Genomic DNA, 13,722 nt, shown 5'->3' on the forward strand with positions numbered 1-13,722 from the left:
GCAGGTCTGGTATCACAATAGCTCAGCAAGTAGGATATTGCAGTAGCTGTGTTTGCTGTACTATTGTCTGGGTTAGGTAAGCTAAGTGAAATTCAGAAAGTAACAGCTGGTTGCACCTTAGCATTTACCAATAGGCAGAACAATCACTTAAATACCCTACATACAGACAGCGGCGGTGCGTCCATTGGGGCGTTTGGGCGTTGCCCCGCCAACCAATGTGCACCGCCATCAGAAACTTCACCGGCCGCACCAGATAACGGGTTGTTGTGAGCGTGCGTGCTCACGCTGCTCAGCAGTGCTCCTGGCGCTGGCACGCATGTTTGCTTCGGGCTGGTCATTTTTCTGACCAGCCCGAACATGCGCAGTAGCCTCCCCCTTAGGAAACCGAGGGTTGCCTCATGCCGCAGCCCCCGGTCTCCGAATGGGGCAGGGAGTCACTGCGCTCCACAGCCAATCCTGGATCTTCCGTCGAAGACTGCCTCAGTGCTGGGAGGAATGAGCACAGCAGCATTTTGATGCCTAGCTACTATTAAACAAATTGTGTGATCTGTGGCACACCCTCAGCTGTACCTCAGTTCCCCATTTAGCCAAAATGTGGAGCGCCCAGCAGAGACAACTCTCAGCGCTGATGTACAACAGCATTCATTCTGCCAGGCAGACATGTGTGTCTCGGGATTCGTGTCTCTGCCCCCAATGCTGGTGAAATAAACACCCACAAGCCAGTAACTTGGAAATTATCTTGACTTCGAGTAGATCATTTGCATAAATGTAGAACAGATGTTTCCTAGGGGGTGACGCTTTAATTGTGGATGTTACCCTTATTGCTTGTGGGAAGCTGGACCCTCTGGGAATAATTTGTTGTTACGAACCATGGGTACTAGCAAACGTTTTCCCAGGGGCCACAACATTTGGTCTGTGGTGTCACCGAGTCAGTGGCGGATTCAAGTAAGCTGACCTCAATAAACATCCTAAAGAATACAAAAAAGTGATTGAAGGAATTCTTGAATTCATCAGGTGATTACACAGGCTGCATTCCAATTCGTTGTTTTTGTGCACAGTGCAAACCATGTCACCTTAATTTGGACCCAGCTATACGCAAACCAGTCTTCACCCTGCTCCAAACGGAACAGTCCAGCATGAACGGCCAAGCCAGTTCATACATAAAGACAATTTTTTCAGTGGTGGGGGGGGAGGGCGTGGACGGGGGTTTGTTCGGGTACGCGCGCTACGCCCTACCACTTTCAAATGTCACCAGCCACCACTGCATACAGAGTTGTATGTTGGAACCACGCAGGTGATCATCACGCCTGCCTTAATAACGCGGTCCGAACAACAAATGTGCAATTACAATGACTTGTGTTAGGGAAAGTGCTGGAGTTGCAATGGCATAATATACTATTCCAACTCCACTCTGTGCAAAAGTAGGGAAAGTGTTGAATTTAAAGTCCAACATCAATCCAACAACGCTTTCCTTAAAGCAAGTCGTTATAACGAATTACGTGTTAAAGGAATGCATTGCAAAGACAGATCCGTGGTTCGGATAGCGCTGTTAAGGCACAATGTGGTTCGAGCTGCTGTCTAAAGGCCATTTCCCAGTTAAAACAGCATTCTGTGTTTTATTGCTGTTAAACAAAAGGAGAGGTTGCAGTGACTGACCCATAACTAGCCTACTTATGAGCCACTCTCCTCTGCAGCGCTCAGAAATGACAATAAAACATTTTATAACAACAATTATAATTTTATGAAAAGATCACTGTGAGTTACTTAATGAAATTGAAATAGCAACTGTGGCACATGTAACTTACAGATCCCGGCGTGGTACTTCAAAGTGCTGACGCTGTGCTTGTGAGCTGCATACGTTCTGACACATTCCCCAGTATCCACAGACCAGCACTTCACTGTCCTGTCCACACTCCCTGAGTACAAGTGCCGGTTGACTAACTGCAAGAGAATGAGAAAACGCAATCAGAAGTGCTTAATTTGAACCTGTGGTTTCCGGTGCTCAGCACCGGCACTTAATTGGTTTCCGGTGCTGGGACCAGCACTTAATTGTCAACACTGCAATTAGGACAGTCTACCACATGGTGACGCTGCTCATCTAATTTAGAGATGAGTAGAACAATTGTTGTTTATGAATACAATACACATTAAATATTACTAATATCTGCCTCCCCGGCAATTCCTTTAGCTTTGGGGACCTGGAATAATCTGAACCTCGGCACTTGAAAGCAAGAGAGATCGTTAGCAGTTGCTTTGGCAGCGATGACAGGGGCGATGGGTGGTGCAAGCTGCAGTGACCTCCTGGTCAGGGTCCTGGCACTTATTATTTTACAAACTAAGCACTGGCGATCAGTTACTACTTGCAACCTATGGCTGCAAATGTTTAGTATGTATTTTTACAGTGCTCTGAGTGATGTAAATTTGGACTACTCCAAATGGATCACTATTTGACAGATAACAAATTTGAGGCACAAGATAGGGAGGTGACTTACCCAGGATCACAACTAGAATTCATGTCTAATGGTTCACAATCGTCTACCTAGGTACTAGACCTTATTTGCCCTCTGGGGGGCAGTGTGCTCGGCTTGGTAAGGCTGTCATCATGTCATGTAATTTTATTAAACACTTAATTGCCCACCCACATGCCACAGGATCCTGTTAAAAAGTTATTGTGCTTGCAAATTATCCCAACCAAAAAATCAAAAGAGCTGCAAAGTGGAGAAAGTTAACAATGAACACCATGCGCCCCTCCATAACGAAGAAATATCAGCCAGATTCATCATTGTCCCGTTTTGCGAGTCCTTAATAGCGATTATTAAGGAATCGCTATTAAGGACTTGCAAAACGGGATTCATGTAGGAATCGCAAAATAAATTACGATTCCTACAGCTTCCTTATTTGCGATTAGCAAATTGCAAATTGCAAATAAGGAATACCTCCCCATTCATTCCTATAGACCTAAAGGCCTAAAGGCCCATAGGAATGAATGGGGAGTTATTCGTTATTTGCGATTAGCAATTTGCTAATCACAAATAAGGATGCGATTTCAAGGGTGCCAGGGGTGTCCAGAGGACACCCTGTAGCACCCCATAAATGAAAATGTAGACTGATGTTGCGCACACACATGTCCAAAGGACATGTGTGTGTGTAACATACAACTTAGAAGAAATGCACTAAAGTGCATTTTTCTAAATTTTCGCTATTTATCACGAAGTCAGACTTCGCGGTAAATAGCGGCCAAAAATTGCGAATTTGCAAATAAAAAATGGATCATGAATTGCATTTAAGGAATCTCAAATAGAGATTCCTTAAATTGAATTCCTCGCAATTTAGCGATTTTGCTATTAGCGATTATTGCATTTGGGATGATGAATCCCAAATGCAAAAATTGCGTTCGCAAAGGGCCAGATTCCCAGAATATGGCCCTTTGCAAGCGCAATTTTCAATGATGAATCTGACTGTATATTATTCACTTTCAGACAATGGGTCAGCCTCCTAGGACCACTGTGTTCTTGAAAAAGCCATTCACATTTTCTTAATTTTCTGCATTTCTGTGTTTCTTCATTCCGCCATGAGTAGCTATATATGGAAGTGCACCTCTCTCTTCTCCATTGCTATTTTAATGTCTAGCTTGACAATGCACGGCCTTCTTAGGATGAGTTGTACCTATTGTATGGCGAATGTAATTTTGAATATATTTGTAAAGTTATGACGACAATAAAGGATATATGCTTGATAAGTCAATTGACAAATGTTATGTCAGTTGCCATAGGTCTGGTCTGACTATTATGTAAAGTTACATGAAAAGCAGTAAGCCTTTTTTATCATGAAAAGCATTTCTTAAAACCTATAGGTTTTTAAAGGTACATTGGTATTATATTGCATTAAAGCCTGCAGATAGGCATTTTGTTAAATGGAAGTTTAAAGATTACTATAGTAAGCAAAGATTTAGGTGTTAGTTACACTGACAAATCCTGCTTTTTGTCATATTGTTTTTGGGCCTGTCTGCCAGTGCTTATGTGATGACCCAAAAAGTGCCAAGAGAAGCTGCATTAGGACAGGGAATGTGGTTCCGCCCATATATTAAGATTTTTTAGGTCTCGAACTCTGCCAATGCGCTTGCATGTGCCCGTGCACGCGCTTGCCATTTGCTCCCCGAGCCGCCTGCCTCGCATCATTGCATCAGCAACCTCCAAAGACTTTTTTTTACACCCCATATGCTCGTGCCTCCCCTGCTCCAGACTTCAAAGGGATCCGCTCCCCCGCCCCTGCTTCACACTACAAAGGAAAGCGCCCCCGCCCCCGCAATGCCGAGAGCATTTCCTGGCTGCTTTTAATTTCATTTTGCAGCCGCTTTTAATTTCATTTCGCGGCCGCTTTTAATTTTTTTTTACTCTATTCTCAAATTTCACCATTGTGGTTATTGTATCCTGCGTGTCTTTTGTGCTTGTTGATATTTCCATCTATGGTGCACGCACAGGAGGCTGAGGGGATATTCCCGATACTCGCTTTTGTTGTTTAATCTACGTCTTTGGTGCTTCTTTACATTTCCATCTACGCTGAATGCGTAGGAGGCTGCAAGGAGATTCCCAATGCCTCGCTTTCATTTGTTTCCTGCGTGTCTTTGGCGCTTCTTCACATTTCCATCTACGATGCACGCATAGGAGGCTGCGGATCTCCATTGACATTTGGCACAACAAGCGAAACTCTATAAAAGGCTGCCCTAAGTCCTCCTCAGAGGTAGACTACAATTGGTTAAGGAGCTCAGGGCATCAAGTGGGCACTGTGACCCGAAGCTATTTTATGACACAGCTGGTTTTAGTTTACCTTCACTTAATGCTTACTACAAACTGTAATTGTGATCTAAAAACCCAGAGTAAGAACGAATCACAATATTGAATTCCTGTGAGGAATAAAATATGAACTTGTACTTTCGTACAGGATTGTGCATATGCAGATATTTCATACAGGATTGTGGGACTGGAGACGTCAATTCCTTCAAAAGCTTCATTTCAGGTGGCTCCCCTCCTTTCTTCATTATTTCCACAACTAGTGGCTCCTCTAAATATCTCTCCTGCGCTGCATTGTTGGAGGAACTTGAGCGAAGCAGCTCTTTACAGATTGCTTTGTTCATTGTAGCACCAGAGAGGGCCATATCTGTTACGGAACTCATATCTCTCTTGCATAAAATATGTGCATTTGTTTACTTGAGGATTCAAATCATGCTACCTTACCACACGCCTCAAAATGTAATATGTGTTGTATTTCCAGACACAATTAAAATCGTAATGAATAAAAAGAACAAAATGTAACCCAGACTCACTCTCCAGAAGCAGCAATCATTTATTTTTCAGTTCATTCGGTTTATAGAATAAGCACAAGATGTCCCTGCAGTCAGCAGACCTCAACCAGCCCTCTACCTGCCAGACTTAGTTGCACTCCCATTTTTTGCTTTTTATTTTTTTAATATAAACAATTTGTCAATGTATCGTGTTGGCCAAAGAATTTATGGGCTATTTAAAAAAAAACGTTTTGTATTTCGATTGTTGCTACATCCTTTTTGTCGGATACCGAAGTACAGTGATGTGATGCAAAAATAAAAAATATTGCCATCATCATCCTATTTAACTTTATTCAGTTGTTAAAACCATCAAAGTGCAAGCGCGTACATTACAGAGAGTCAATTAGCTACAGAGATGCTGCTATCAGGCAGCCTCCGTCTGTCGGCCTCTCCCCTTGTGACCAGCAATCCAGTTTGTTGGGAATCTTTCTTCTGGCAGGCATCTCGAATTTGTCCCCAGCGACTTTCAGCCCTGTCTTTTTTCACTTTTGTTAAGACTGTCTTGTAAGTCTTCCTGGCCTCTCTTATTTCTGGTACATTGTTTGTACGTAGCACACATGATAATAGCCCTTCTCAGAAAACATCCAAAGACCAAACTTCTGCACCCACACACACATATAGAATTACAAGCAAACAAACATATACACCCCCACATCAAAGCCCCATAAGTCTCTCTCTCTCTCACACACACACTTACCCTCACACACACTCTTTCTCTCACACACACTCTCACACACTCTCTCACACACACTCTCTCTCTCACACACACACTCTCTCTCACACACACACTCTCTCTCACACACACACTCTCTCTCACACACACACTCTCTCTCACACACGTTACAGCCTTCTACCGCCACCACTCTACCACTCTCTCCATCAACACTCTACCACTCTATGCACCACCACTCTATGCACCACCACCCTATCCACAACTCTAGCGCCCACACTCTAGTGCCCACCCTCTAGCACCCACACTCTAGCGCCCACACTCTAGCACAACCACTCTACCCGCCCACCACTCTACCCTCCAACTCCACCCTCAAAATCCACCATCCAAATCCACCATCCAAGCACTACTACACCCTCCAAATACACCCTCCGACTACACCCTCTACCTCCACCATCCAACTACACCCTCCTCCAAATCCACACTCCAACTCCTTCCTCCAACTACAAATCCACCCTCCAAAAACACCATCCAACTCCACCCTCCAACTCCAACATCCAAATCCACCCTCCAAATCCACCCGCAAACTACAACTACAGACTCCAACTCCACCCTCCAAATCCAACTCCACCCTCCAATTCCACCCTCCAATTCCACCCTCCAATTCCACCCTCCAACTCCACCCTCCAACTCCACCCTCCAACTCCACCCTCCAACTCCACCCTCCAACTCCACCCTCCAACTACACCATCAAACTACACCATCAAACTACACCGTCAAACTACAGCATCACTCAGTGCCACAGAATCACTCAGCACCCCTCAACGCCACAGCACCACTCAATGCCACAACACCACTCAATGACACAGCACCACCCAATGACACAGCACCAGTCAGCGCACAGCATCACTCAACGCCACAGCATCACTCAACGCCACAGCATCACTCAACGCCACAGCATCACTCAGCACCACTCAACGCCACAGCACCACTCAATGCCACAACATCACTCAGCGCCACAGCATCACTCAGCGCCACAGAATCACTCAGCACCACTGAATGCCACAGCACCCCACAACGCAACAGCACCACTCCATGCCACAGCACCACACCACAGCACCACTCCACACCACAGCACCACTCAACGCACAGCATCCCTCAATGCCAAAGCATCCCTCAACACCACAGCATCCCTCAACGCCACATCATCACTCAATGCCAACGCATCACTGAATGACACATCACTCAATGCCACAGCATCACTCAATGCCACAGCATCACTCAACGCCACAGCATCACTCAACGCCACAGCATCATTCAATGCCGCAGCATCACTCAACGCCACAGCATCACTCAACGCCACAGCATCACTCAGCACCACTGAATGCCACAGCATCACTCAGCACCACTGAATGCCACAGCATCACTCAGCACCACTGAATGCCACAGCATCACTCAGCACCACTGAAGGCCACAGTATCACTCAGCACCCCTGGAGGCCACAGCATCACTCAGCACCCCTGAAGGCCACAGCATCACACAGCACCACTGAACGCCACAGCATCACTCAGCACCACTGAACGCCACAGCATCACTCTGTGCAACCATTCAACAACAACTGGTTCTAATATGTTCTCTCAATGTTTCAAGCTTTATTACAAATGACACAAAAATATGTTAATATTTCACCGCTGCTCTTGGATTTTCATCACAATAAAATACACTGAACATAATCTTCCCAAGTTATTTACAAAAGTTTAAGCTATTCCCATTATGAATTACAATAACTTTGATTTAAGTATTAATGATTAAAAAAAATAAAAGCCATTGTTATTTGTAATATTAATACATCTAAGTCATATAAATACAACACATATTGCATTACAAATGCTATAGGTGTCACGTTTGCGAAAGTTAAAACTATTGGCATTGTAAATGACAAAGCTATTAATTTCGCTATTTTCAAAACCAACACATAAATAAAAAAATTGTCATTTACAATACCAATACCTCAAACTTTCCTAATGCGATACCTATTGCATTGCAAATGCTTGTCTTTATAAGCATTTATTTGGAAAATATTTGGGTTAGTTCTCCTCTGAAGTAGCACTACTACTCACAATAGATAGGGAACTTTTTAACGCAGACCCCAAGTCAATAACTTCAATAAGGGGCTTTGCATGGGGGTAACCCCATGATCAATACAGTACGAAGGGGTTTCACAGTGTAAAATCTCTGACAACTGTCATAGGAAGGGATTTTACATTGTGAACTCCAGGACAAATATAATAGGAGATTTTGGACAAATAAAATGGTGTTTTCCATAGTGAATGCAATAACCAAGAAAGACGCTTTCCCTGTTGAATTATTTGACAAATGGAGAAAGGAAAGGGTTTTACAATGTGAACTCTCTACAAATGGAATAGAAAGGGTCACAGTAAATGTGTGTTTCCTTGAAGAGAGAGTTAATGGTCATGTCAATGTATACTTTGGATGTGTCTAACTTGTCAGTAGGTCATCTTTATTTGTATGTTAGTGACAATAGATTTACTTTATTCATTATTAAAAGTGCTGACAAATGCAGGCTTCTCATTTTAGACTATTAATGACATAAAGCCTGTAGGCTTAACCTTGCTGATCGTGAAAAACCATATGTGTTGCAAGAGGTCTATATAGGGGCTTTACAGGTTTTTAGGTTTAGGTCCTGTTGGTGTATACCATGTCACTTAATATCACACAGAGACAGAGAACAGACTAGATTTACAGGGTTAGTTGCCACCTTTTCCTATTTGTTTGCAGTATGCGATTTGCACACTGCAATTCTGAAAGTTTTCTTTTGGAGGGGTTTCAATTTTCAATTCTACCTGAAATGCTACGAATGTTTCTCATTTTGTGTGTGGCATTAAATCTCCAGGCAGAGTTTTAAAGTCTATGTCAATGTACACTTTGGGTCTTCCTAAAATGTTTGATGGATCTGTCTAGGAAGAGAGCAGTCTATATTTATGCTCATGTTAAAGTCAACAAGTTTGATTAATCAGTTATTTGATGTGGAGGCAAACACATTAGACCTCTCATGATCCATTGTGAACAACTTTATAATGCCTGTAAACCTAGCCTTGTTGGTTGCGAAACGCGTTATGCATTTGGACTAGGTCTATGGTCAGCAAATTGTCACATTGTGCCTCACAATTAATAGGAACAGACTATATTTATGGAGTCAGCTGCCCACTGTAATATTTATTTGATGTATATGATTTGCACTGCTGATTAGTAATTCTATGTCAGGACCGGCAGCAATGATTATGCTTTACTTTCTCCACTTTAGTTAACACCAGCCTTTTTTATTTCTTAAACAGAACCACATTTCCCATGGAACACTGGGAATGGTAAAAACAAACTATGTGCAAACAGTCTCATAATCCAATATGTATTCATAGTGCTAGCACTATGTTATGTGCCACTGCAATGTTCCTTGATCTGTTATAATGGTAGCCATTCCTGGCATATTGTGACATTCTGTGAAGCCCCCTCTGCCATAATGCATGCCCTGACATAACAGTGGTCCATTTTGCCATATAGTGGGATTTATTTTCAAGATAAAGTTCACCCCTGGAATAATGTTGGCCCTGGCATAAGGTTGCCCTTCTTTGAGCTGCTGTGGGCACTTGTGCTCCGAGAACACAGGAGGCATCTCCGGCATGATGGGGCCCAAACCTGGAATAATTTTGGTCCTTGTTATGCTTTCAATTACACTTTGTATGTGGTCTTACCATCTCCTAGCAATAAGGTTCTACTGCTGGAATATGGATTGAAGAGTCCAGCACTGAAGCTTGGCTGAGGAGCTGAGAGGTTGGCCTCTGGGGGTCGCAACACTGTTACTTCAATAAACCTCCTTCGTGCTATTAACTGTGTCCTCTAGTCTCAAAAATGGCAACGAGGATGGGATAGACAATCATGGAGCACATGCACCTTGCCTAAAGGAGTTTGTTTTGGAGTATTATGGATTGAAGTGGATTTTTCTTAAAAAGAAAAAATAACACCTGCATTTGCGACCCCCAGCTTGGTCATCGTCCTATGTCTAGCGTGCTCTAAATGTGAGAAAAGGTCTGCTGCTTGGAAAAGGTACCAATTTTAATAATTTGCAAGATACCGATTATAAGGCAGTTGCTGTTCAAAGGAAAACAGTATTAATACCTTGACGTGGACCGCCTACATCTTAGCAACGAGATTCGAGCGCGGAAGTTCGAGGAGAAGAACTCTGCATTGTGAATCCGGATGACGTGAGGCGACTAACGTGGGAAGACGTCAACACGCATATCGAGGTTAATTGAAGTGAGGTGTCAGGCAACGAAGAACATGAAGACATCACTTTTGGAATGATGGATGATGACGTATGCGCCCTGTGAACTGGTGTAACCCTGCGTGACCTGCGTACGTGCCGCCAATTTTATTTCCTTCGTGTTGTTTTTTTTTTGTTTGTCTCCAGAGGAGTCCGGCATCATAAGATAGCCGGAGGAGTGTTTATTCAACCTGGTGAACAGGATTGTTATATCGGAGCTGGGAAAATGTATAACAACTCTTAAGAAAGCTCAGACTTCCGGTGAGTGAATGTTCTGCTACGCGTGAGGAAGTAGTAACTATTTAGAACTCTTGAGAACATTCCCAGTGAGTGATTACGTTGCAGCTTAAAGAAGATTAGCGATAACATGTAAGTTTAAAGATTTGACAGATGACATTATAAGGGACCAACTTATAAACATGACCAACAATAAGAAAATTCAAGAAAAATGATTAGACTTGAAAGATCCTTCTATAGACAAGTCAATTGAAATTGCTAGACGCATCAAAAATACTTCACAATATGTAAAGGAATTAGCTGAAAATAACAGTAAGGTAGATCCCAGTAAAGTGGGTGTATTGAATTCTAACACCAAGAAAGTTGTGAAGACAGATAGTGAAGATAGCAAAAATTGTGTAAAAAAACAAGACAATTAAAAAGATCTTGTTATAGATGCGGTAGCAATAGACATAATGCTGATGCTGTTCATTGCCCTGCTGTTAAAAGCCGTTGTTATAAATGCAGAAGAATTGGTCAATTTTTAATAGTGTGAAAATCGAACACATTTTTTAATCAAAAGAAATTTGTGAACACCATAGTTAATTCCATGGTAATGCACTCAATAGATGATGTGCAAGTAGAGGATGATTTTGACATAGAAGTAATGGTTCTTGGAGATGCTAATTCTCTGCATGACAATCCTTCAGAAGTATATGTTCCCCCCAAGTGTATGATAACTATCAATAGTAAGGATGTACAAATGTGGGCGGACTCTTGTTCCCCTTTTACTTTGATAGACAAACTGAGATGGCAAGAGTTGAGATCTGTTAAGTTGATCCCTACTGATGTTGAACCACATGGATGTTGTGGTCTGAAACTTCCAGTTTTGGGATATTTCAACGCAAATGTACAATTTAAAACACGAAAAACCATAGCAAAAATATATGTGGTAGAAACTGGAAAGTGTTTGTTGGGGTGGAAGGAACAGAAAAATGTGGGCAGTATTCTCAATCCTAATCATCGTTCACAAGTGTTGTTAACAGATATTACCAACAACAAATGGGTTAAGGATTTTCCTAATTTATTTAAGGAAGAACTAGGATGCCTTAAGGGATTTCAACATCAGATTATATTGAGAAACAATGCCAAACCAAAAGTACATAAGGTACGTAATGTTCCTATGGCTCTGAGAGGGAAATTGAAAGATGATTTATAGAGATTATGCAAGGAGAAAATAATAGAACCTATAGAGGCTTCAGATTGGTTAAGTCCAATTGTGATCGCACACAAACCCAATGGCATAATCTGCATGTGTGTGGATTTAAGAGACTTGAATGAGTGCATTTGGGTTGATAGATATCTCTTACCCCGCAGAAATGAAATGTTGTCTAGTGTTGCTCATGGAAAATATTTTACTACTTTAGATTTGTCAAGTGCCTACCACCAGGTATGTTTACTGCCCAAATCAAGGCGCTTAACATCCTTCATTACACCTGAAGGGGCATTTCAATTAATCAGAATGCCTTTCCGTCTATCAGCATCTGCTGTGTTTCAGAGAATTATGCAGAAAATTCTGAATGATATGAGTAATGTCTTGGTATTCCAAGATGACCTTTCAATATGGGGTAAGGACAACTGTGAACATAATGATACTTTGAGAAAAGTACTGACTAAACTGGGAAATGCTGTTCTCACTGTTAGTTTGTTAAAATGTACATTTTGTTAATTAGAAGTAGATTATTTAGGACACACATTGTCTTACAATGGTATCAAACCAAAGTTAAATTTAGTAGAAGACCTGGAGAAAACTTCAGCACCACAGGATGAAGATCAGTTAAGATAATTTCTCGGTTTAGCCAAGTATTATACGAAATTTGTACATCATTTTTCAGAAATAGTACATCCATTACTAGAACTCATGAAGAAAGGTGCAATTTGTCAATGGTCAAGGGAGTGCCAAACGGCATTTGATGCTGTACAGAAGGCTGTAGCCACTGCCACTGCTTTAAAGTTGTTTGATCCTCAAGACAAGTCCATAATTGTAACAGATGCAAGTGGGTATAGTTTAGGAGCTGTACTGATGCAAGAGCGTGATGGCAAGGAGAGAGTTATTGCTTTCGCATCACGTATATTAAAAGGTGCTGAGGTATCATATTCCACTATTGAAAAGGAAGCTCTAGCTTGTTGGTGGGGAGTACAATATTTTCGTGTTTATGTTTGGGGCACAAAATTTGAACTTCATACAGATCACAGGCCAATGATTGACATTTTCACTACTGCAAGTGCGAGTAGGGCTACCCCACGCATTGCAAAATGGATATTTCGTTTACAAGAATTTTCTTTTGATCTGAAATATGTACCTGGAGTGAAAAATGTGAATGTGGATTGTTTGTCATGATTACCTGTAAAAGATAAAATGGAATAAGTCAGTGAAGATGAAGTTTGGATGATAGCAAACATTGAGGACGTGTGTCAAGCTATAAGTGAAGATGAGTGGAAGGAAGGTATATCAGTGGATCCTATGTTGGTGAAGGTAATCAAAATGTTGCCTGCGTCGTATGGGGGAAGCTTGACAATGAGATTTCGATGTACAAAAATGTATGGGAAGAATTGTCTGTTGTTAATGGAGTAGTAAGAAGGTGTGACAAATTAGTTGTTTCTGAACCATTAAGGTTTTAAGTTGATGAAATTGTTACATGAAGGTTATGGAGGAATGTCTGCGGTCAAAAGAAAAGCCAGAATGGATGTTTGGTGGCCGAACATGGATGGTGATATAGAGAGGTTTGTAAGAGAATGCATATCTTGTATGTGTAGTGATAAATCACATGTATTGAGAGATTCTCCCATAACACCTATGAGATTTCCTGAAAAGGCATGGGAAAGACTAGTTATTGATATATGTGGTCCGTTTGAAGGTCTTGGAGCATCTGAGAAGTATACTTTTGTAATGATTGATTATTACTCAAAATGGCCAGAAGGTGGATTTGTCAGTGAAATCAAGACCAGCAATGCCATTGCATTCTGGGAAGAGGTTTTTAGGAGGGAAGGTTACTCTGCTGAAATTATAACAGATAATGGCCCGCAGTTCATTTCACAAGAGTTTAGTGATTTTCTCAAGAAACGGGGTATCAAACATGTGAGAACTCCTGTTTA

At 41.9% G+C, this 13,722-nt stretch overlaps 1 protein-coding gene across 1 annotated transcript in view; it reads right to left on the minus strand.

Annotated features, from left to right (window-relative positions):
- WDR86 (WD repeat domain 86) overlaps positions 1 to 13,722 on the minus strand; it is a 345,312-nt gene that overhangs the window by 92,385 nt on the left and 239,205 nt on the right. Inside the window, exon 5 of the mRNA XM_086941464.1 lies at positions 1,806 to 1,941. Within this exon, the coding sequence (XP_086797590.1) occupies positions 1,806 to 1,941 (136 nt within the window). The remainder of the gene's footprint in view (positions 1 to 1,805; positions 1,942 to 13,722) is intronic.

Source organism: Lissotriton vulgaris, chromosome 10 (genome assembly GCF_964263255.1).
Source record: "Lissotriton vulgaris chromosome 10, aLisVul1.2, whole genome shotgun sequence".
NCBI lineage: Eukaryota > Metazoa > Chordata > Amphibia > Caudata > Salamandridae > Lissotriton > Lissotriton vulgaris.